Here is a 26,046-nt window from a genome sequence, read left to right as displayed (position 1 = left end):
ATATAAACATTTTATATATGCACTTTTACCAATGATTTTGGACTTCGATTTTTTTAAAGACTTATTTATTTATTTTAGAGAGAGAGGGAGAGAGACAGAGCACGAGCAGGAGGGGCAGAGGGAGAGGGAGAGAGAATCTCAAGCAGACTCTGTGCTGAGCATGGAGCCCGACGTGGGGCTCAGTCTCACAACCCTGAGATCATGACCTGAGTCAAAACCAAGAGTCAGATGCTTAATCAACTGTGCCACCCAGATGCCCCTTTTGGACATTGATTAAAGAAATTATATCATAAAGACCATCATTATAGTTGGTGTAGTTCTATCTATAGAAAGATTAAGAGATTTTTTTGTCTATAACAATTAAGCAACATTCTTCAACCAATACCATTGTATTTTAACTTAAATTGACTTAGGTTATCTAAAATCATTTTAGGGAGAGGCTGTGGAATATGATCTATAGAAATAATACAGACCCTGTCACTGGGCCAACTTGGGTTAGAATCCTTTCTTGTGTGATTGTGGACAAATTACTTAATTTTGTGGGGGCTCCAATTTTGTTATTTTAAAAAGGCCTGTAATATGAGCATTTTTATGAAGTAACGAAATCTAAAATTAGATGGTCAATGTTAAAGAGCTAGTTTCCTTTCTCAGCAGGTCAAGATGACTCTAGAATTTGTGCACAAGTTAGTCTATTTATACTTTGCTCCTTCCCCCACAGTATTTGGGTTTAGTTAAAAATCTCTAATGACATTAGAAAAATAAGAATAAAAAGGCAGAAACCACACTGAGATAAAACAACAATGCTAACCATAAAGATTAAAACAGGTGTTTAATGATCCAAAAAGAAAAGAAAAAAACAAGATCGGACTTCAGTAAAAGTACACTTCTGCTCTTCTAAAGACACAGGTACAAAAATGAAAAGAGAAGCTGCCCGCTGAGAAACTAGTCATAAACCATGAATGTGAGAGAAGAATTGAATGCAGAACGTACAAAGAACTCTCACAGTCAATATTAAGAAAACAAACACGCCAATAAAAACTTGGCCAAAAATTCGAACAGATTCCTCACCGGGGAAGATCGACAGTAAAGTGACAATACCAGGCTTGAGCAACTGGAATGCTCATACACTGCTGATGGGGACACACTTTGGGAAACTGTTGGGCGGTTTCCTATAAAGTTAAGTATACACCTACCTTATGACTATAGTCCGTTACTGGCTATCTATCTCGTCAAGCAAAAATACAGCCATAGTGGAATCTTACTCAGGAGTAAGAAGCATAGACGACTGATGACACACAAGCTGGGGGAATCTCAATGCTTTCTACTAAGTGAAAGAAGCCAGACTCGAAAGCCTGCGCACAAGTATGGTTCTGCTTATATGACATTCTGGAAGACGTAAACTGGAGGATCAGAAAACAGATCAGTGGTTGACCAGGGCTGGAGAGAGGGGAGGTTGCCTGCAGAGGGACTCAAAGGCACTTTTAAGGGCGATGGATCTGTTCTCTGTCTTGAACATGGTTGTGGTTACATAGCTATGTACTTGCCAAAATTCATAGAACTATACACTAAAAAAGGTATATAGTTTTACCGTAGTAAACTATATCTCAGTAAACGTCATTAAAAAAATGCTGTGATTGTGCATAAAAGCTGACGCTGAGCTTCTTGGAAGCCAATGAAAAAGAAGTAAATGTGCTAACTTACATACTTCTATCTACAAGAAAAAGTTCCAGTTCTCTGTGTGACTAAATGTTTTCCTAGTATCAAAGTTGACAATTTCTCTCTTGGTGACATTGCACAGGAGTTGTGCATGGGATAATATTCTAAATAACAATTTCATAGAAATTACAAAAGTGGAATTCATACGACTATTTCCTATACAAATGTTGACTGTGGATAGAGGACATCAGGTGGTAAGGTTGGTGTGTGGCCTGGGAATCTGGTGGATTATCCACCCAGTAACCTTAGAGGGATTTTTCCTTGGTGAATGCACCAGAGCCAAGGGGCCACCTCTTAGCCTTGCTTGCTTATAAACCCCTGCTGCTGTTTCAGAGCTAGATGGATTCATCCTAATGCCAACCCAAAGGCCAATTTATTTATTTGCAACCAAAAGCCTAACCATCTAGCAAACTGGATGGTGGCATCCTCTGGCCAATACACTTGTTCCCAGCTTGAGGAGGCATGGTGAATAGTTGCTGGAATATCAACTCAGAGATTTGATTAGAACACTGACTCTGTGTTTTATGAGCTGAGTGTGACACTGGGTAAATTACCTAACTTTCCCTAAGCCTCAGATTTCTGAAATGCGGGAATAATAACACCTCTCTTATAAAAGTTGCTGTGAGGAGTAAATAAAATAGTATATATGAATTACTTAGCATAGTGCCTGGGCATGTCATAAGTTCTTAGTACATATTCATTCTAACTGGGTAGCCTCACTTAACAGCAAATTTGCAGATAGGTGGCTGATGAGCAATAGGTCTTTTGGATTATTCTCCTTTGAAACCAGAGTGATCCTTTTTTTTTTTTTTTTTTTTTTAAAGAAACTAGATGTAATTATTCCCCTGTTTAAAAGTCTTCAAGGATTTTGCACTGCAGTTAGAAACTCCTTATCATATTCTCCTAGGTGGTTCTAATTTTTGGCCACCGTGGTTGGAATCTCCTAGGGAACTTTAAAAACTACCGATGCCTGTTTTTCACCCTTAGAGATTGTGATGAAACTGGTCTGGGTGGTGACTGGGCGTTGGGACTTTCATGAACTCTCCAGGTGATTCCAGTGCGATATGACCTGACCCTTCCCTACTGTCTAACCGCATGTCTCACCACACCTTCTCTCCCTTCAGCTCCAACCACCAGGCCTCCTTTCTGATCTGTGTGTTGAGTTCTTTCTCCCCTCAGGAGGACCTAGTGCTTCCTCACTACTGAACCAGATGCTACCAACCCTTCCATGCCAACCCCACATTCCACCTGTTAGGACCCCGGCCCCTGGTCAGAACATGGCGTCGTCCTTCATATTGGGAATCTGGAAGTTTGGAGGGCTGGAAGTTTAACAATTAGAATCTTCTGTCACTGGTTGTACTTGGAAACGTGTGCATCTTTAGATATCAATTACATTATTCACAGGGCTAATCTGGTCTTCACAGTGAAGATGTGTAAGTCTGAGGTATTCAAAAGTCATCCGGGCTCTTTGGAGCCCTTTATGCAGGGTCAGGACCAGAGTGAGGCAGGTGATGCACTGGCTTCAGGCACAAAATTTAAGGAGGTACAAAAAAAAAAACCCTTCAGTAATTCAGATAAATAATATTTTAATGCAATATTTAAAAATCAGAATTTATGCAAAAAATGCATTTTGAAAAAATATCAGAATTGGAAGGAAAGACTGGCTCTATCTTGTGAATAAAGAAATACCAATGGGGACTGTTTTATTTCGTAGCTGTAGTGTACTTGAGAGAAGTTGATTCTGCTTGCTTTCTTGGGTTGTGTTTCTCAAACAAGGGTGATAGGGATTTCCAGAAGTATACAATTTGTGACGAAAATATTTTACAGTAAAACACAAATAGGCCAATCATGGGAAAGAATGCAAAATTTCTATGAAAGATTAAAAGAAATCAAACAGAAAACTGAGGAAATGTTTCCTCAGAAAGCTTTAGGGTGAGTCCTCAGAATTCTGGAAGAGCCACATTTTGTTTATTCGGCCACTGGTGGGGTCAGTGAGTGCGAGAGGCAGGGTCATAAAGCTTGTAATTAAAGAACATCAGAGTACAAGACAGTAGAGTTGGAATAATGTGCAGATTAGCTTGTGGCTGTACTTGGCTGCAAATTGGCCAGGGGGGGGACTTGAAATAATGGGAAGAGCCTCCAGGCTGATGAACTTCGTAAATGACCTTACACAAAGCTTTCCTGGCTGAGCACCTGCTCCCTAGTGCAAAATGAAAATGTTGGGACAGAGGAGGTGTAAGGTTCTTTCTAGTTTTAATATTCTGAGATATTTTAGGGGCACCTGGGTGGCTCAGTCAATTAAGCGCCCGACTCTTGATTTCGGCTCAGGGCATGATCTCAGGGTCGTGAGATCAAGCCCTGGGTTGGGCTCCCCGCTCAGCCGCAGAGCCTGCTTAAGATTCTCTGTCCCTCTCTCTGCCCCTCCCTCGCCACTCATGCTCTCTCTCTCTTTCTCTCTCTCAAAAAAAAAAAAAGAAAAAAAAAATCTGAGATATTTTGAAAGACAAAGGCTCCTGAGCCATCTTCCTTTAACATGTAAGGCATGAAGGTGACCAGCAGAGGGCAGCAAGTGCCCTCCAACTCCTCACCCCCACCCCTGCCCCGCCTTGTTTTTAAAGTAATTTTCCAAAATTTCCACCCGCCCAGGAAGGAGTTGTGGTCCTATAAAGGAAACTGTGTTTGAACCATTTGACAAGAGCCAGTCCTGAAAGAGATTCTCCTTTTCTTTTTTTAAATTTTGTTTTGTTTTTACATCTGTAAACTAAAAAGACATTCTTAAGACATTTTCTTGGCTCTGGGACTTCACTCTCTCTTGGTTTGGCTCCTGCCTCACTGTCCACTCCTTCTCTGTCTCTTGCTGGTTCCTGCTCATCTCTCTGACCCTTACATATTACCTGACAGGGCCTGGTCCCTGTTCCTCTATTTACACTCACGGCCTCGTGACCTCATTCTGTATCCGAATTCACATCCGTATCCCAGACTGCTTTCCCTGAGCTCCAGACTCACGTATCCATCTGCCCAAGGGACATCGCCGATTGGAGTTCTAACAGGACAAAATCCAGTATGTCCAAATCAAAAGTCCTGATTTCTGTCTCCTCCCCCAAAGTTGCTTTCCCTCACCTTTCCCAATCTCAGTAAATGACATTTCAAATTTTCTAGTTTTCAGGTCTTTCATTTTTCTGTCCTAACTCACATCCCGTATGTCATCAAAATGTATTTGTTCTATGGTTAAAATATGCAGCAGAATCTAACCACGCTTCACTGCAGTCACCACAGGGTCTCCTGACTAGACTACCAAGAAGGTAGACATGTTCTGGGCTGGATGGAAGTATAAAAGGATGTTAAAATGGGACTTTTGGGGTATTTGCTTTGTAAGATGCCCCAGAGGTCTATAATAATACAATAAGTATCAAGTGGACAAGCTTCTTACATTACCTGACCCTGAGTTGCTTCATACACCTGCAGGATCCGACTGCTACTGCTGTTCTCACCTCATTTCCCTGACCGTGCTAACTTAAGTACTCAGGTCGCAGCTGAAAGGCCCTGTTTATGTGAAGTCTCATGCTTCTCCTCTTGGCAAGCTTGGTCTGTGTGCTCATATGTCCTGGATCTGACTGTGGAATTTTGCGGACCGATGGTACAATTTTCACACTTTTTGTTTTTACCAAATCAATAACGATAATAGTGAGTTTCCTAGACTCTAAGACATGTCTTCGCTGTAGAATATTAGTATTATAAGTATGGAAATTTTGATTTAAAATCTGCACTAAAATACATTTATTCATTCTAAAAAAGCCACTTTGCTAGTGCCAGTCATAGTTTGAGTCTATGCCTTCTTTCGTAATCCATGCCAGACTCATTACTTCTGAGGATTAATAAATTATTTGGAAGATTATCAAAGAAATACTCCTCGCTTAATGTATGGAATTGACTGGTGACTGATTTATATCCTGGGACATTGTACAGTATGTGAGCTTCTTCTGCAGCCACCCCTCCACTCCCCTCCCGCGATGCAGAAGGGAGACATGAAGTCTCCACTGGGTGGGAGAGTCCTCAGTGACCCAAATCTGCCAGATTATTGACTTCAGAGATTAAAAGCCTAGTGGACAGGCAATAGGTGGAGAGGATTTCAAGTAATATTAAGAAGAGACAATTCGATGGGTTGGCCTGATTCCCTGTCCACTAGGGTTAACCATTCCAGTTTTCCTAAGAATGAGGGTTTCTCAGGGGCTGGGATTTCAGTGCTAAAATTGAGAAAGTCCCGTGAAAACTGGGTCACTTGGTCGTCCTATCTATCTGTGCATTGCTCTATGCTCTTGTGAGGAGACCAAGGTTCAGGGAAGGGGAAAGAGATAGAAGTGAAGACAGTTAAGTGTTTCTGTGAGCCATAGAGAGCTTTGAGAAAGGAAGAGAAGTAATCAGAGTGGGCCATTGAGAGGACAGTGGGGAGACAGAAACGAGTGTAATGCTTGGAGTTCTTACAGGCTTAAGTGGTGGGGCATGAGGTATGTGAAGAGTGTTACCAGTCAGGGTTCTCCAGAGAAACAGAACCAGTAGGATATGCATGGAGAGAGAGATTTTGAGAATTGGGAGTGTGGGGACTGGCAAATCCAAAATCTGTAGAGTCAGCTGGCAGGCTGGAAATTCAGGTTAGTGTTGATATTGTAGCCTTGAGGTCGAAATTTGTAGGCTGGCAACTCAGGCCCAGTTTCTATGTTGCCTCTTACGGAGGAATTGCTTCTCCTTTGGGAAACCTCAGTCTTGGTTCTTAAAGCCTTCAACTGATTGGATGAGCGCCCCCCCCCGGCCCATTATGGAGGTATTCTCTATAGATAAATGTTTCTGTGATTTGTTCCTCATAACCGACCACCTGGGCCTGCATGCACATAGGTGGGCTAAAGAATGTTATTTGTGAGACTCGTGCTGTGTGAATAACCTTGGGAGCCTAATTGTTTAAAATATATTGGGTGGCCTGCAGCTCTGGCCCTTCTGTTCTGGACGCCAAGAGGTACAGTCTTGTCTCACATCCCCTCCTGCTCCAGGCGGGGCTGGCCCCCCAGAATGGAATCCGGGAGGGGAGGCAGACACACATGGCTCAGGCTCCTTGAAAATATAGAAACATGATAACGTGGAAATGCAGCTCGCTCCAAACTGCACGTAGGCGAACAAATGTTTAATTTCAAACCCCGTGTTTTGCCCTGTAAATATGGCCCTTGTGGGGATGGTCAGCTGGAAGTGTCCCCTGAGGGGAGGACGCTCCGCCCAGGCGTCTCAATCCAGACTCCAGGCTGGCTGTCTCCACCGGGCTTCCCCAGCTGGTGAGGTGGATTGTTGTAAGTACCCGATTCGATGTCACTTGGCCTTATTCTCATTTCTTGCCTGCTATTCCCTTCGTCTATGTGTAGATTCCTTTCCTCTTCTGTTTCTATTAGGTTTCTATAATAATAATAATAATAAAATTTTCTTTCCTTTTCGAAACTGAAACAGGGCTGTGGTGAATCTTTTGTGCCGAACAGGCGGGGACTCTGTGTTATGTAAGGGCTACTAATGTAAATGTTAATCACACCAAAAAAATACCTTCGCAGCAACATCTAAACTGGCATTTGACCACACCACTGGGTGCCCTAGCCTACTTGAGTTGACACATAAAATTAACCATCATCAGGGGCAAATTGAGGGGTGGAGTGATGGGAGAATTGACCCTTTGTGAGGATGAGGTATGGATCCCCAAGTAGGGTCTACTTGATAGAGGGGCTAGCTGGGTCTTAGGAAATGGCTCATGCCACGAAGTGGTACAGCAGCCATGTGGACCCCCATAGAACACCCAGTGTGCCACCTGACAGAGGAAGCCTCAGGCACCTGCCCCACTCAGAGAAAAGATGGCGGAAGTGTCCGTAGCTGGACTTGTGTACCCAAGGCCACAATAACCTCTCCCCTCCTTACCGGGACTGCATGCTTGGTGTCTTAAGGGATTTCCACCCCTGCCCCCTTCCCTCTGCTTGCGAATGAACAGCAGGACGAGGAACGGGAAAAGGAAAGTTTATATGGTACCCAAGCAACCCTGAGCTGACTTCTCAAACCACTGGATGGAACTGAATTTTCTTGAAGGCACCTAGATTTCATAAATTGGTTAATTTAACACAAAACGGAAATATTGAACTGAAAAGATAGAATAACTAAAATTCAGGACTCAGACTTCCCCTAGCTCAAATGAGGGTACCACATGTCTCCCTGAGTGAGTAAATTCTGGGCCTGTCTTCCATCTCTCTGTCCCTTCCTTGCACAGCCCAGGAACCCGAGCTCAGGTGTTTGCCTCGTCCTTACCCATCTGCGGGAGAAAAATGGCTTTGGAGCTCAACATTTTCTGGTCAGAGGTTTTATAAAAAGTTGGGCCCAAAGTTCTCCACTTTCTTTTTGTGCCTTCCTATCCCTTCCCCCCTTCCCTCCCATTGTTTGTTTGTTTCCCAGCATATTTTATTATTTTACCAGGGTTATTGATATGAAGAACTAAGCTCATCATTTCTGGAAACTGAACCCATTTAAAAACATTTTTGAATTTAAAATAGAAGCTCTTCATTAGATCTTGTAGCAGTTTGTCATTTTAGAACTTCTAAGTTGTTCTAAGAGATTCTAAGTTGACTTTTTGTGTTTTCTTGTCATACAACTCTCTTTTGGTGATATTTTTAGCTCTTTAGATTTCCACGGGGTACTTTCACAACCCACCGCTCATGCAATTTGCTTCTTTACTCACTGATTGCTTTGCATAGGCCCCTCCAGGCCCAGACCAGCTGCTCAGGTTTTATAAGAGGGGCCTTTGCTATGTGAGCTGAGCTGCATTGGGCAGGCAGGGACAGCAAGATGGTGTCACAGAGGCAGATCCTCATATCCTTGTTGCTGTGGGTCTCAGGTGAGAAACTGAAAAGTGCCATAATCTTTTTGGAGTAGTGTCATTTTAGAGTTTAAAAAAATTTTAAGATATATAATGAGAAATCCTGGCTATTTCCAAAATAGACCCAATTATGTACTGACATGTAATACCATTAGAAAGCACATTTACAATGACATATTTCAGCGTGTCGGTGATAAAGTGTGTCTGTCTCATCATTATCTATTCTGATTGCAGGTGCCTATGGGGAGATCACAATGACTCAGTCTCCAGGCCCCCTGGCTGTGTCTCTAGATCAACGGGTCACCATGAACTGCAAGGCCAGTCAGAGTGTTAGCAGCTACGTAGCCTGGTACCAGCAAAAACCTGGGCAGGCTCCCAGGCTCCTCATCTATGGTGCATCCAACAGGGCCACTGGCATCCCAGACCGGTTCAGCGGCAGTGGGTCTGGGACAGACTTCACCCTCACCATCAGCAACCTCAAGGCCGAAGATGTGGCGGATTATTACTGCCAGCAGTATGATAGCAGTCCTCCCACAGTGCTTCAGCCTCGAACACAAACCTCCTCCCCAGGGCCACGGGTCAGGGAGGTTTGCTGCCCCAGCTGCTTCCTCCCCACTCAGCCCTGAACATGTGCATTCCCGTATCTGCCTGAGAAGTCACGTCTCCTGACTTACTCCTTGGAGGGCTTCTAAGGCCCAGCAGAAAATGAAGGGAGTTGGCTTTTCCTGCATCCCTTTTTGTGGGAGATGAGTGAAGACAAATGCTGTGAAGATGTCTTAGGGATGCCGTCAGGAGTCTTTGTGCCCCAGGAACCTGCATGTTTCCCAGGGACCGACGGCAGGAGTGAGCCAGGAAGGTCTGTCTCTAGCCTCTGACGAAATTTACCTCCCTTCTCGCTTCTCTCCTCTCCATTTCTCCCAGGCATGCTCATTCTCACAAAGGCAATTCTCTCATTCTTTTTTTTTTTTTTTAAAGATTTTATTTATCTATTTATTGGGGGGGGCGAGGGAGATGGAGAGAATCTCAAGCAGACACCCCGCTGAGTGCAGAGCTGACAACCACTCCATCTCACGACCCTGAGATCTTCACCTGAGCTGAAACCAAGCGGCGGATGCCCAACCGACGGAACCACCCAGGTGCTCTGATTCTCTCATTCTTTAACCCTGTCACTTTAGGAACACGGGATACTGTTCTTCAGCACCTTTTCTCACCATTTGTCACCTTTTTTCTTTAGAGTCATCCCTTGGGCATTCAGGTCTAATCTTGTGACCGAAGGAAATCGAGGCTCTAAGTGTGCCATAACTTGAGTCCCTTGGAAAACATTTCATTAACATGTCCAGTTCCGTGTGAAAACAGAAAAATTCCAAGCATCTTTGTATTATTTCTTCACCTCCTTCTGAAATACATGGGTTGATGAACTTTAGCTTGGGGAAAGACCGCAGCAAACCTGGTCACTCTTACCTACAAAACAGCTTCTCAAATAATTAGAAATATATTTCAAGGATCGATATTAAGGGATTCATATCCTTCATTCAAGGTATGTTTTCTGAGCGCTTCCTCTGCCGTCAAGAGCAAAGACCTCAGCTTCCGCCCCGGCTGGGAGAGCCAGACACTAAACAACGGCATCAGTAAATATTTACTATGTTATGTTGGAGGAGCTACAAAGGAAAGTAAAGGAAGGAAGGGAATCAAATCTTGCTGGGGTAAGAGTGAGTAGAAATTTAAAATCAGATGACGTATTAGTTAGCTATTGTCATGTCATAAATCACCCACAAAATACAGTGGCTTAAAATGGTAGCATGTTTATTGCTGTCATGTTTATTGGTTGGCTGAGTAGTTCTCTTAATATGGGCCGAGCTTGATTGATCTTGATTGATCTTGGCTGGCTTGCTTGTGTGTTTAAGGTTAGCCGACAGGTCAACTGGGTGCTCGTGATATAGAAAGGCTCACATTTCTTCCATATTTTTCAGATTTCTGTGGTCGGCTGACCATCAGCCGGTGCTGTCTGGGTGACCGGTCCTCCTGTCTCTCAGCAGCTGGCAGACTAATCCCAACTTTCTTTGACAGTTAGCAGGGTCTCAAGTGAGAAAGTAAAAGCACATAAGGCCTCTTGAAGCCTAACCTTAGTACTGACACAATGTCCCCTTTGATGTGTTAATGTATTCTAATGATTGATGCGGTTGATCCCATTGAAGGAGAGGGTAAGTAGGTCCTAGCTCTTGATAGGAGGAACTGCAAAGTTACATTGCAGAAAGCACTGGTAAAGGGAAGGATCAAGAATAGGGGAGCCGTTTTTGCAATCAGTCTACTATAGATGGTCATGGAAGGCTGCACTGAGAAGGCTTCACTTAATGTTTTAATGTGGTGAGGAAAGGAACCATAGGAATATTTCCAGACAATAGTGGTGTAGTTGGTTCCAGTTCGAGGAAACAGCGCATTTCTGAGGCCGGGATGTGATCAGCATGCTGGGGAAGTAGAAGGAGGCCAGTGTTGCTGCAGTGGGGTGTGCTAGGGGGAGGGTAGTGCAGATGAGATCAAAGAAATAACAAGGAGGCCACCTTCTGTAGGACTTGGTGGGCTTCTCTAAGGACTTGGCTTTTATTTGGAATGATGTGGTAAGTGGGAGAGTTTTGAATAGAGCAGGACATGATTTGATACATAGTTCAACAGGATCCCTCTGGGAGGCAAGACTGGAAAGATAGCGGTTGGGAGGCCGTTGCTGTCATCCAGGCTAGAGAGGGTGACAGCTTGGGTTTGTGGCAGTGGCAGTGAAGGAGGCAAGGAGTGATATATTTTGAAGATAGAGATGACCATATGCTGATGGTTTTTATAAGGAGTGTGAGAAAAAGAGAGGTCTCAGAGTGACTCCAGAGTTTTTCTCTGAGTACTAGAAGGGTGGAGTTGCCATCTGCTTGGATAGAGAAGACTGTGGGAAGAGTGGATTTGGGGAGGAAGATCAGGAATTTGGTTTTGGGCATTTTAAGTTTGAGATGGGTATTAGACTTCCACGTGCAGCTGTCAAGTAGACCATTGGATATATGAGTCTAGAGTTCACGGAGAGAATTGGACTGGGGAGCTTGGAATATGATATCCAATGGAATGAGCATTGACTAGATCAGAGGCCCAAGGGCTGAGGTCTGAGGCAGCGGAGATGAAGAGGAACCAGTAAAGAAGTCTGGGAAGGAGCAGTCGGATGGAAGACCAGCAAGATAGTGGGATGCCCTGGAGTTCAGAGCAAAAGGTATATTAAGGGGGAGTGTGTTGTCAACGTGTTAAATGGTGCTGCTGGGTCTAGTGAGATGAGGACTGGCATGCGGCCATCAGACTTGGCAATGTGGAGGTCACTAACGACCTTGAGAAGAGCAGTTTCAATGAGATGACGGAGGTAAACGCTTGAATGTAGAAAGCTCAAGAAAGAATAGGGATAGAAGATCTGGGAATGGTGACTGTAGACAGCTGTTTCAGTGAGCTTTATGGTGAAGGAGAAAAGTGAAACAGACTATAACTGGAGGGAGATGTGATGTCAGGGAGTTTTTAAAAAAGATGTTTGCGTATTGATGGGAATGATGCTTAAGAGAGGAGAACATTGGTAACTCAGGGAAGAGGGAGAAGTGCCAAGCGATACCGTTGAGGAGGTAAGAGGTATGGGATCAGAGGGAGTGGCCTCAGATGGGAGGGCAGGCTGCCTCTCTACAGTGCCGGGAAGGAAGGCGGAGTGTGGCGATGATACCCATATCAGCGGATCAGAAGACGGATGGGCAACCCGGGGACGTTCTCTTCTGAGCCCCTCTCTTGACCTAGGAAATAGGAAATGGGGTACTTGGCTTTAAGTTAGGTTGGAGGAAGAGTTGTTAGAACTTGAAGAAAGATGGAAAGAGAAAGAGTGAAGACTGACTAGAACAGGGAAATGAAGTATGATTGTGGGGCAGGAAGAAGGGCCCTCAGGAAGTGAGTGGTCATGAATCAAAGTTGGAGAAGTCAGGACTGCTGTGTGTTTTCCTCCAGCAGGCATGTGGAGGGTTGGGACTTTGCTACATGAAATGAAATAATGGAAGGCTGAAGAAGTTCTTGTGTATAAGGGAGTCATTATAAAGAAGGATCAGGGAATTTAAGCTGAGGAAGAAGGGAAATGAGACCATGAACGGCTTAGCGACAGAGAAAATGTAGAAAGGTCAATAGATTTGTTAAAAGCTAATTTTCAGAAAACAGTAAAATTATGACTCTCACGGAGATATAGTAATGATGAACACATGTTAAATTATTTTACTCACGTGGTATGAGGGGACTAGGAAGATGTTGTAACTGGTTCAAAGGAAAAGTCAAAACACACAGATATATATGGAGTAAAGGAATGAACTGCAGATAGAGGCAAGCTGGTTTTCCAAGGTGAGGTAAGAAGTCAATTAAATTACTACTAGACAGGACAGAATCATCCATCAGTTACCAACAATTTATAAAGAGTTGCAAGACAGCTCAAAGACAATGACCAGGGGTGGACTCTGATAACCTGGAAAGGTACGCTACAGACATGCCCAATTTTCCATGGAAACACAACATATATTTTTCCTATAGATTTCAGGTCTTACTCTAATGAAAGCTAGAAATTATTGGCTGTGGCATACCCAGTGGAGTGAGCTGCAGAGCTCTTAGAAGTGGACAAGGCTGAGATACTCAACATTTTTTTTTTTAAAGATCTTTTATTTATTTATTTGAGAGAGAGAGAGAGCGCACTCCCGAGCACATGAGCAGCGGGGAGCGGCAGAGGGAGAGGGAGAAGCAGACTCTCCGCTGAGCAGGGAGCCCAATGCCGGACTCCACCCCAGGATCCCGGGATCATGACCTGAGCTGAAGGCAGAGGCTCAACCGACTGAGCCACGCAGGCGCCCCTGAGATGTTCAACATTTTAATGATGGAGAACTTGTCATTATTTTGCGATGACGCATCTAAGGCATGGCCACCAGAGTGAGTGATCAGGATTGGGTGAGGAAGAGACAGTTTAGAGGACGATCAACCAAACAACTGAGAGAGCAGGATAATGGAAGGATCATATATTGAATATACCGAAACCACCAGGAATTGTGACAGGCATGTGAGAGGCTCTAGGAGGTGGGAACTAAAAGTGACCACAAACTTCCACCTAGGGAGGAGGTTCTGCGTGGGGACAGCAGTTGGAAGGAATGGGAGGGGTGGTTGGGACCTGAGTGGAGAGCACCAGACTGGGGCTGTCATGACTCGCACGAGGCCCAGAGAGAGGGCTGAAGTCAGATTTAAAGGAAGTGAATGGGAAAACAGAGAAGGAGACTAGAGCTCTTTTGAAGAGGAGTCCCAGCTGCAGATTTTAAAATGACACCATGCCAACCTTCTGCCCCACACCCCAAGCTGAACAAAACAAACAAATGAACTGCATCTGTAATCGTGGCTAGTAAGTGAGAAGCAGCTGGGACACCCACCCCCTTGCCCAGTTGTGCTGGTTTATATTTGGGGTCATGTCATTGGGACAGTACGTCCTGATGTTGCAAGGCCGTAGCTGGTCATATTGTCTTTAGCTTGCAGGCTGCTGATGGCGAGAGTGAAGTCTGCCCTAGAGCCCCTGCCCCTGAACCAGGCGGGCACCCCGTTAACTCAGGTGGCAGGGAGGTAAGTGAGGGCCTTCGGCCCCTCCAGGTCCGCGCTGGCACAGCTTAAGCGGTGCTTCCCGGCCACGCGGAGGAGGCTCTCACTGGCCCTGCAGCCAGTGAGGACTCTGTCCTGGGAAACAGACAAGCAGGCAGCCGCCTGGGGGGTGCCGTGTGCCCACTGGAACCTGCCGTCGCAGGCACAGTGGGCTGATGCGGAGATGCTGTGATCCCCGTAGAGCCAGGATGGGCTCCCAAGGTGAGGCCAGGCCCAAGCAAGCCTGTGCGGTCAGTGACATTCGCTTCCTGTCCCCTCCCAAGGCCACTCTTCTCAGGGAGCACGAGAATCGCCCCCGAGGGAACGCTCAACTTGGGGACGTTCTCTCACCTGGAACACAGACAGGAGCATGAGCCCGAGGATCTGGGATGGTGGCACCATCTGGCTGCCTCTCACCGTCCCGAGGCTGCTCAGACCCTGTCCCTAGAAAAGACCCAGTGATCAGCATGGGGCTATAGGGCTGGGCCTGTGGTGGAGGCAGTAGGGGTGGGAGGATGGTGCAAATCTCCGTGCAGGATGAAGGCAGAGCTGGCAAAGTCAAAGGTCGTGGTGATTCCTGGTGAGGCAGCCTGCCAGCCGCTCTCCTGGGCTGCCTGCCCGTGCCCGGCCCTACCCCTGACAAATGACCAACAACTAGAATTACTGGTTAGGAGATGACAAATCCCATGTGGCTTAGCCTGCTCGTGTTTGGGAAGTCACTGGGAGCCACTTGGGAGGGCATTTTGCAGAAGACAAAGAATTAGCTCATGAGAGAGAAAGTGTTGAGGTGATAGGTAGAGGGTGTGCTCTTGACCTGCGGGCTGGGAGTCACACAGGTTTGTCCTCTGTGCTTTGTCGTGGTGCCTGTACATGACACGCCAACGTTAGAGGCAGGGTGAACCCGAAGTCGGGCACTGATTGTTCTCCACTCTGAGTAGGAGTGACCCCTCCGCCTGGGCGGGTTTCCGGGGGGACACGACCTTGGTTTCCAGGATGGAGCAGATGGAGAGTCCCGGGCTTATCCACACCGAGGCAGGTGCCTTGATTAGTGTCGGTTCCCAGCCTTCACCAAGGTTCCACGCTCAGCCCTCTCACCCTTTCCAGGTCCTGAGGGCATTTCAGGACTCGGTTTAAAGGCCATCTACTTAGTGGGGCCGACTTCCCCTCCTCATCTGAACCAGGCCACCCTGTTTCACTCTTTATAACCCCACGGCTTTCTCTTCCTGACAAGAATCACAACTTGAAATGCATTATTGTGCTAATGTATGAGATTTTAATTCTGGGGATTAAGAGTGTTCCTGAAATAACCTATATCCTAATGGTAGGGCAGCCCCAGGGCACTCCCCCACATGGCTTCTCAGACAGGCTAGAAGGCAAAGATTCAAGAAACTGGTCCCCAAATCCCTTGGGACACGCTTGAGCTACACTTGGAAATTTCTGGTGACCCCAAGTCCCACAGGGTGTTCTGAGAGCAGGTGTCCCCTTTGAGCACAACCTCAAGCTCTTCTGAGCTGATTTGCATGTTATGCCATTAGACAGAGCTCCAGGCTGCTCTCAGCATCCTTAAAGGCAGCTGGTCAGGCCCCCTGAGGAGCAGCCTCTAGTCCAGCTCTCAGAGATGGGGTTCAGGGCTCCCCTGCTGTGGATCCTGCTGCTCTGGGCTCCAAGTGAGAGGGGGGCATATGGAGAAATGGTGGGCAAACCTCACTGTGGCCACGATGCTTTTGGTGTCTCCGGGTTCTTGGTGGCTGGAATTCAAGCATTTGGTATAGGTTTCCAGTTGCTCAGTTACCTTTCGTCTTCTGGTTCCTCCGAGTGTTGTCCATGACTTTGACTACAAGGGTCCTCAGTGCTGCGGGCCTCCACTGGGATGCTCTCAGCATATCTGTTAAATTTGTTGTGTTTATCATTCCAGGCTCCACTGGGGACATTGTGCTGACCCAGTCTCCGGGCTCTTTGACCATGTTTCCAGGGCAGAGGGCCACCATCTCTTACAAGGCCAGCCAGAAAGTCAGTGACATTTGGGGCATTACCCACTACATGACCTGGTATCAACAGAAATCAGGACAGCATCCTAAAGTCCTGATTTATAAAGCATCCAGTCAAGAGTCTGGGGTCCCAGCCAGGTTCAGTGGCGGTGGGTCTGGGACTGATTTCAGCCTCACAATTGATCCCGTGGAGGCTGGTGACGCTGCCAACTATTACTGCCTGCAGGGTAAGGAGGCTCCTCCCACTGTGCTCTGGGTCTAAACAAAAACCTCCCCAGGCAACTGCTCAGTGAGGCTTAACTCCCTCGGATGTTGCTCCTCATGACCCGGGGTCTCTGGGTGGTTTGGGTAAAAGGGTCAAACTATGAAAGAGGAAGATCTCAAACTGACATGTGTCTCTGTGTGTGTGTTTTCCACATAACCTGTTTTATAATTTAACGATCATGTTACTACAAGACTCACATAAACATCCCTCCATGGTTGTTTAGAAACCTAAGAATTGTGATGTAGTTATCTGTGCTCCTTTGATTCAGATTTCTCCATCTCCGTGTCTTTCTCAGAAACTAGTTCTTTTGTCCTAGATATATTTACTTATCCTTTTCTCCTTGTCCAATTTTCATGTCCTTTTTCTATGATACCCACCATGGACCTGGCCAAGGTCTTCTCTTGTCCTCTCTCTTTTTCTATTTTCTGGAACATTACAGGTAGAGTGGTCTCCAGAAGCTTGAGTGTGCACAGTGACAAGCATGGAAGGTCAGTTTTTACAACCCTCCTCACCCCTACCTTGGCCTCCCTTGGGCTTCTATATCCTCCCCAGGGGGAGCTGGGGAAACTGACAAATAGTGCTCTGTAACATTTCCCTCTGTTCAGATTCCCCTTAGTTTCTAAGTTTGTAACACTATCTCAGCATATAGGAAACTTTCTTGTTGTATTCATTTCTTATTGTTCCATAGCAAATTACTACTAACTTAGTGGCTAAGACAACACACATTGATCATCACACAGTTTCTAGAAGTTAGGTGTCTGGGCAGAGTTTAGCTGGGTTCTCTTCTTGGGGTCTCCCAGGATGAAACCAAGGTGTTGGCCAGACTCCATTCTCATCTGGAGTCTTGAAGAATCTGTTTCCAAGGTCATTCAGGTTGTGGGAAGAATTCTTTTCTTTGTGACTATCTGACTAAGGGTCCTGGCCTTTGGTGGCTGCAGGCCAGAGGTCACATCAATGTCCTAGAAGCCACTCAAAATTCCTGACGTGTGAGATACTTACTAATCAAACCAGCAAGGGGAAATCTATCAACAACAGAGAGGGCTTAGTTCTCCCTTAAGGGCTTTGTCCTGATTTAGTGACGCCCACCCAGCATAATCTCCATTTTAATGAACTCAGAGTCAACTGATTTGGGATCATAATGACATCTGCAAAATCCCTTCACCTCTGCAAGATTGTATGGGCTAGAAGTAAGTCACAGGCTCTGGCCACACTAAATGGGAGGGCATGAACCCTGGGCTGTGGGTGTCATGGGGCCACCCTAAACTCTTCTATAACTGTCGTACTACATGGGGTTTTTTGTTTGCTTGTTTCCATTCTCTTTCTCCCAAAAGGCTCCAGTGCCCAGGACATCAAATATGAAAACTCCTCCCAGGTAATGGATCATGAACAGCATCAGACCGACCCCTCAAGGCCCTGTTTCCATTCCAGCTTCTCATATTTCTCCTATTGCTTCCCAAATGAAGAAATAGCCAATGTTTCCCTCAGCCTAGTGTTAAATTTGTAATAACACGATAAACAAATAATATTAGAAATGTTATTTGAAAAATGCCTGAATTAGAAAAGAAAGAACCATCTCAAACCAATGACCTAAGCTTCTACCCTAAGAACCTAGAAAATAAAGAGCAAACAAAATCCAAGCAGGTAGAATGAAGGAAATATAAAAATTAGAGTGGAAATTAATGGAATATATATTCTAGCTTCTCAAAATTTAGGATCCTTTTGAAACCAGCATGGGGTAGAGAGCTAAATGTATTGTGCTAATGAGCCAACAGCTGCATGTCCTTCAGTTTCGGAAAGAGAGGTGTTTTGGCTCAACCTTATAGGCAGGTTCTCTTCTCTAGATGGAACCAGTGCCTATCATTCATGGAACATCCTTGAGTATATCTAGGCTCCAAATCACACACTGGGCTTCTAGTTTTCCTATGCTTTGGGAGTTCAGAGGTATTTGCAGAGACCTAAATGAATGGACAGGGTCTCAGTTCAGCAGCAGCTGGGGAAAGAGGAGGCAGACCTGTGGGGGTTGGGATTTTCCGATGGAAATTATGTACAGCAGATTCTTATCACAGAGGGAATTCACCACAGAGGAAATTCACCTCCGGCACTGCCCCTTTCTTTGCTAATGGGATTGAAGTAAGCTGTCTGGACAGGAACATGTAAGTGATGTCCTGGTCCAGAGGTACACACACCTCACAAAAGCACCGAGAACCTTCCCTCTCCTATGCCGGCCTAACTTATACAGGTGGAAGGACCACACGGACTTAGAAGCCAGGACCTCCTCACCCACACGCTGCTGATTTGCATCTTCCTCTGAAATCATAAAACCCTCAGAATTGTTTTTAAGAGGCGTTCTTTATGAGAGCAGGTGTTTAGCCTGTGACAGGACTCAGCCAGCATAATGGACTTTCCGGCTCAGATTCTCAGCGTTTTGCTGCTCAGTGTCACAGCTGAGAAAGAAGGGAAGCTCAAAACTTAGAACCTCTTTGCCATCAGAGCTGGAGTCTAAGACCAGCTTTTTCTTTTTTTTAGGTTGAGTCTTATGGTAAATCTGTATGTTGCCTGGTAGGAAGACATTCTCTACCTCTGTTTCTGCTCCCTTCCATCTCTTTCGTCTCTCCTATGTGATCTTAGTTTCCGGTGGGGGAAATCATCTTGACCCAGTCTCCAGCCTCCCTGGCTGCTTCCCAAGGGGACAGACTCACCATCCCCTGTAGGACCAGCACCAGTATAAGCTCCAGCAACTTAAACTGGTACCAACAGAAGCCTGGAGCTTCTCCTAAGCTTCTTGTTTACGGCACAGCAAGCCTGGCTTCGGGGGTCCCAGTTCGCCTCAGCTGCGCTGGATGTGGGATCTCTTACTCTCACCATCAGCGCCCTGGAGGCCAAAGATGCAGCCCACTCTTCCTGCCAGCAGAGGGCAGCCACCCACCCGCAGTGTCAGAGACAGCACCAAAAACTCCTCCAGCAGCTGTGGGCCCAGCTGCTCTCCCTCAGATACCGTGAAGGTCATGGGTTCTGCTTCCGTGTCTGGGAGACCTCACGGTGGCCCTCTACGGGGCCTGGGCTTACTGACTGTAGAAGACGCTTGGCCTTCAGAGGGAAGGGGAGGAACAAGGCCTGGGGAATGAGTCAGTTCTCAGTGGGTTCCAGTTCGGTGGCAGCCTGGGTCACGAAGGGAAGGGTGCAGGTGTCACGCCCTTCCTCCAGAGCATTACTCTTTCTGTGTTTGTGTTTGTTGTTTGTTTATACAGAGAGAGCACAAGTAGGCAGAGCGGCCGGCAGAGGGAGAAGCAGGCTCCCCACTGAGCAGAGAGCCTGACGTGGGGCTCGATCCCAGGACCCTGGGATCATGACCTGAGCCGACGGCAGACGCTTAACCGACTGAGCCACCCAGGCGCCCCCTCCCACTCTTAGGTCATCTTATAACAACGTTACTTTCTGCACTGCCCCATAAGGCTTTCTTTGCTAATGGGATTGAATTAAGCCTGCCTGGACAGGAACACGTAAGTGATGCCTTGTACCAGCGGTACACACACCTCACAAAAGTACCGAGAACCTTCCCTCTCCTATGCCCGCCTAATTTATACAAGTGGAAGGACCACAGAGACTTACAAGCCAGGACCTCCTCACCAACACCCAGCTGATGTGCATCTTCCTCTGGAACAAATAATCCTAAAATTTGTATGGAACCAGAAAAGACCCCGAATAACCAAAGGAATGTTGAAAAAGAAAAGCAAAGCTGGCGGCATCACAATTCCAGACTTCCAGCCCTACTACAAAGCTGTCATCATCAAGACAGTATGGAACTGGCACAAAAACAGACACATAGATCAATGGAACAGAATAGAGAGCCCAGAAATCGACCCTCAACTCTATGGTCAACTAATCTTCGACAAAGCAAGAGAGAATATCCAATGGAAAAAAGACAGTCTCTTCAACAAATGGTGTTGGAAATACTGGACAGCCACATGCAGAAGAATGAGACTGGACCATTTTCTTAGCCCATACACAAAAATAAACTCAAAATGGATGAAAGACCTAAATGTGAGACAGGAATCCATCAAAATCCTAGAGGAGAACACAGGTAGTAATCCCCATGACCTCGGCCACAGCAACTTCTTGCTAGACACGTCTCCAAAGGCAAGGGAATCAAAGGCAAAAATGAGCTATTGGCGCTTCATCAACATAAAAAGCTTTTCGGTAGAGATAAAGTGGTGGTAGAAATAGAAAAAAAAGGGAACTCTGACAAAACAGTTACAGCCTACATCGCACCATTATTGTGCTAGTCAATGTCTGACAACCAGCTCTCCAGAAAAATAAAAGTTCTGGTTTGTAGTGTTTGCCAATTTCCATAAATGTAGTTAAATTTAAATATCTTACACACTTGATAGAACAGCTCTATCGGCTCTTGATAGAACAAGATGAAAACTATTAGGGAATAGAAGACATAAGCAACATTACCAACCAACTTGAATTAATTGCTAAAGAACAGTAAAGCACAAGTGGAAAAATGTGTATCCTTGTGGAGAGCACCTTGAACATTTGCCAAGATGAACCATTCCCTGTGCCATAAAACAAGTCTAAGTAACCCTAAACACGTGGAAATTTTACAGAAAATGTTCTTTGACAACAAAATAATTAAGTTAGAAGCAGTAACAATAAATTATTCACAAAATCCTCACATATGATGGAATACCTTTCTATATAACGTATGGATAGAATAATATATTGTAATAATTTTAAGTGAATATTACATAATCGGATAATATCAAATACAACTAAATGATAAGCGTGTCAAAATTTGTGGGAGGTTAAACAATACTTAGACGGAAATAAATAGCATTAAATGCCTATATTCAGAAAGAAGAAATATTTATTTATTTATTTAATATTTTTACAGCATAAGGAATCGAGTCAGTGATATTGTAATAGCATTGTACGGTGACAGATGTGAGCATAGAACAATGTATAAACTCGTTGAATCACTATGTTGTACACCTGAAATAGTATATAGCATTGTGTGTCAACTACGCTCAAACAAAAAAAAGAGGAAACATTTAAAGTCTATGATCCAAACTTCTTCTGTAAGAATCCAAAGAAAAAGACGTTCTGGTCCAAGGTGGTGGTATAGGAGGCTTCTGAATTCACCTCCTCCCGTGGGCACACGGAATCTACAGCTACACATGGGACAACTCCCACTTTGAAAAATCCAGAAACTAGCTGAGGGACTCCTACACATTGGGTTAAAGAGGAAATACCCACACTGAAACAGGTGCACAAAGCTGGGACACGTTCTTGCCATAAACTCCACCCCCAACGCACAATATATGATTGGAAGGGAACTTATAAATACCTGCTTCTCCCTGAAGAGCGAAGGGTTTGGACCCAACTTCCAGTGCCCCAACTTCTAAGACTTCCACCTGAGGAACCATCCCCCAAACACCTCCGTCTGGAAGCCAGGGGGGTGTGCACGGAGACCCCCAAAACAATAGTAGACAAAGAAACAGGGAGCAGACAGAACGGCCCACCTCCCAGTCTTACCCTCAAAGAGGGCTATTTTCATTTCTTAAAAGCTGCTGCCTGAGGGTTAGACTTCTAATTCGGAACACATCCAGGGGCTGACTACATTCCTCTCTGGAAATCAGGGAAGCCTGTGGTTGCACTCTGCATTTTCTCTCTGCCCAGCTCCAGGTCCCTGGTGTCTACCTGGAAAGAGCTGGTGCACCCGTCTGGCGTCCGGGTTTTATGGCTGCCATCCAGACCAGTACCCCTTGACCACCTGGCTCTGGTGGCCAGCAGGACTTGAGTTCTCAGACCCACAGGGCTAGAGCAAATACAGACAAGTAAGTATTTGCAAAAATGACATTTGTGTGTTAGAACTGGCAAAATAATACTGGCAATAAATTTGCAAATATTCCAGTAAACTTGCAGTAAACTTACAAACAGATAGACTTACAAGAATAATATTCGTGTATTATAATTTTATATAGTACAATAAATATGTATGTATAATACATGATTAAGACTTTATTAATTTGGTTTACTGATTATAAGATTTTTCTGGATTGCTTTTCTGCAATTTCATTTATTATGGCATCAACATTTGTACTTTTAGCAAATTCAATTTCCATACATAATTGAAAATGACATCAGTCTCTTTCGGCGAATACAAGACCTCAAATATTTTTTGAAAATTTTTAACTTTGAGAAGGCGTTTATTTTCTGATGCAAAAACAAAAAACAAAAAAAAACAAACTTGAGCTGTTAGGAATATTTTATAGTCTGCGACAGCATTTATGATGCCTTTCTGATAAATTATTTTGAAATGTAAATTTTAATATTTCTAGACCTGATGAACCATTTTTTGAAAAATGACTTAACTCTTCACGCAAATCAGTTTTCCGTAAATCTGAATTTAATGTTAGATATAAATGTATACAATGATATTTTAATGTTTCGTCTGACATTTCTTGCAATATGTGGATATAATACATGAAACTGAAAGTAGCTCCATAATTTGCCTACCTCAAAACACCTGTTTAATGCATTCTATCACTGTCTCTTCAATTACAAAGAAAAGAATCTTAAAATTGTCTTACTACAGATTGTTTTGTTTGAAGCTTCATATAAAATAGTGCTCTTTTCCATCAAATGTGACAATATTTAAATTTAATATTTACTTCTAAGACTGTGGATACCTAGTTTACATTGCTGTAACAGTTTTCAAAACTGAGATTCCAAATTCCCTGAAGAATTCTCATAATTCTTTTTTGACAGATCTGTATGCTGTTCTATGCTCATCACCAGTGTAGCTGCTGTCTCTCCCCATACAACACTATTTACCATTGACTGTGTTCCCTGTGCTGTACCTTTCATCCCTGTGACTTACTTATCCCATACCTGGAAGCCTGTTCCTCAAACTCTCTTTCACCCCTTTTGCCTTCCCCGCTGTCCCCTTCCCCTCAGGCAACCACCAGTTTGGACTCTGTATGTATTCATGGGTCTTTTCTGCTTTTGTTTGTTTTGCTTCATGTTTTAGAGTCCACATATAAATGAAATCATATGGGTTTGCCTTTCTCTGTCTGACTTATTTCTCCTCACATAATACCCTGATGGTCCATCCACGTTGTCGCAAATGGCAAGATTTCATTCTTTCCTGGCTCAGTAAAATTCCATTGTATATGTAGACCGAATCTTCTTTATAGGATTAGGAGCTTATATCTGTTATGAATTTTAAAAAGTCTATTTGGTGCTTGAAGAACAAAATTTTACTAATCGTTCTCAGCCATATTTCCTGTGGGGATGTCATGTATAGAATGCGATCTAGAGAACATCGTGCAAGAGCGGTTAGGGTCACTGGGAAAGAAGAAGGTCAAGGAGTGGGAAAATAAGCAATAATAAATTCTGAATGATATCAAATATCCTATTAAAAATGTAGCAAAATCTGTTAGCTCCAAAATGTATGTGATTCTGTTGTCACCAATATGCCTCACGTTTCTGACTCTCGGGCTGACAAAATGTAATTGACCAGTGCACTCAAGGCTGGGAGGGTTGGGATGAGGTTCAGGTCAGCTCTCCCTTCCAGCTTACTGCTCACACAGCAGGTTGATCACGGCCGTTCTGGAGCTGGTTCTGCCCCGCCAGGGCTGTTGCAGCTGAGGGGCCATAACATGGTCCAGAGCACTCAGCTGCACGTTACTGCCCTGATTCTCCAGCATCTGCCACTCACGCCCGCCCAGAGACTCTGCTGGGCCTGCTCCACACTCAAGCAACACATGTGCAGAGTGGTGACAGCCAGACAGAGAGGTTTGTGTTCGGGGCTGAACCACTGTGCGAGGATCATGTATACTTTGCTGGCAGTAATAAACCCCCACATCGTCAGCCTCCACCCTGCTGATTCTCAGGGTGAAATCCGTCCCTGACCCGCTGCCACTGAACCTGTCTGGGACCCCAGTGAGACGGTTGGAAACCGTATAGATCAGGAGCTGTGGAGACTGGCCTGGCTTCTGCAGGTACCAATTTAAATAGCTGTTTCCATTACTGTGCTGGATGCTCTGACTGGCCCTGCAGGAGATGGAGACGGACTCTCCAGGGGTGACCGGCTGGGACAGGGGGGTCTGTGTCATCACAACCTCCCCACTGGATCCTAAAATAATGAGAGATAAGTACAGGATATTTAGAAACATTGTAAGTCATTTTTATGATTTTAAGTTTTGTATATTTTAGGCAAAACCATATTTTGTGATTTGATTCATACGCTAAATATATCCAATTTCCAAAGATACCCAATATTGCAAGGCAAAGTGGCCTCATTCTTTTTCAGCATCTCACTAAAGCACTGCTCTTTGTTCCTTTTAGTTTCTTTGTAATTTTCACAGGCCTAAAAATTAAATTGCCCTTATTGGAGGGCAACCTAACACATGGACAAAATACACTTGGAGAATAAAGCGCCCCCAGAGCCACCATTCCAACCCAGTTCTCCCTTATCACCCCCCCTCCGCTCTTACCTGGGATCCAGAGCATCATCAGCCCCAGGAGCTGAGAAGGGAACCTCATTTTGAGAAGCTGAACTGATGAGTCCTAGTAAGTAAAGACAAGCACAGAGCTGACCTTTATCTCAGAGTTACAAGGGGAGGTCCTCCCCAGGGGCCACTATGCAAATCCCCTGGTGGGTGTAGCAGAGTGGAAAGAGCCAAAGTCAGGGTGCAGGTCCCTCTCCTGTGAGTCAAGTAGCTTAAAATGTCTTCTGTGCTTGGAGGAAAACTCACAGAGACAAATTCCTTATTGCCTGAGTCAGAAGTAGGATCTAACTGAGAAAATCAGGATCTGTGGCCGGACACAGTGCTTATAGCCCTGCCCTTCTGAGAAAGCTCCAGAGACCCTGAAGATATAGACATGAGTGTCTAGAGTCCATTTCTGGCAGGTGAATGGCCATTCTGCTTGGATTCCTCTCAGCTAATGTCCAGGAGGAAACAGGTCCCACTTCCACTCCAGCTGATTGGCAGGAGATCTCCAAATCACAAGATGAACTGGAGATAGTTCTAGAGTCTCTGGTATCTACACTTTCCAGCTTAATGGTTTAGACAATTTTATAATGATTTAATAATGAATTAAACTCACCCTGGGGCCTCGTGAATTATACTCTATGAGAAGAGGAAAGTAAAAAGAACTTGACAGGTAGAAAAGCATCTCTCGTTTACAGGTAGAGAAGTAATAGTCTTGCAGAAGAGAATAGGAAAGAAGACAGAATTTTTTGCTTCAGGCAGTGAGTATGAAATTTGTGGTAACCATTTGTTACAATGTGGTGTGTATCCTGTCATGCTTCTCTCTCTCTCCCCAGAGATACATAGATAGATAGAGAGAGATAGACAGATAGACACACACACACCATATGGTATATGTGAGGCCCTTCATTAAAATAGGGACAGAAACTGATGACTCTTCATGTGTCAGCTTGATGTTATGTCATTTTGAATCATTTGCGAGAATTGTGTCAACTTCCAATTACCTCACAACTAAAGTCACTGTTCTGCAAACAA

The 26,046-nt window shown here is 44.9% G+C and overlaps 1 protein-coding gene across 1 annotated transcript in view; it reads right to left on the bottom strand.

Annotated features, from left to right (window-relative positions):
* Nucleotides 1–25,105, bottom strand: part of LOC116636094 (immunoglobulin kappa light chain-like) — a 44,456-nt gene extending 19,351 nt beyond the window's left edge. Inside the window, exons 1-2 of the mRNA XM_032410496.1 lie at nt 25,015–25,105; nt 24,341–24,653 (exon numbers count right to left, since the gene is read on the bottom strand). Coding sequence (XP_032266387.1) covers nt 24,341–24,653; nt 25,015–25,063 — 362 coding nt within the window. The 5' untranslated portion in view covers nt 25,064–25,105. The remainder of the gene's footprint in view (nt 1–24,340; nt 24,654–25,014) is intronic.
* Between the last annotated feature and the right edge of the window lie 941 nt (nt 25,106–26,046).

This window comes from Phoca vitulina, unplaced genomic scaffold, assembly GCF_004348235.1.
Source record: "Phoca vitulina isolate PV1807 unplaced genomic scaffold, GSC_HSeal_1.0 scaffold12, whole genome shotgun sequence".
In the NCBI taxonomy this organism is placed as follows: domain Eukaryota; kingdom Metazoa; phylum Chordata; class Mammalia; order Carnivora; family Phocidae; genus Phoca; species Phoca vitulina.
This window is presented reverse-complemented; position numbering and strand designations above follow the sequence as displayed.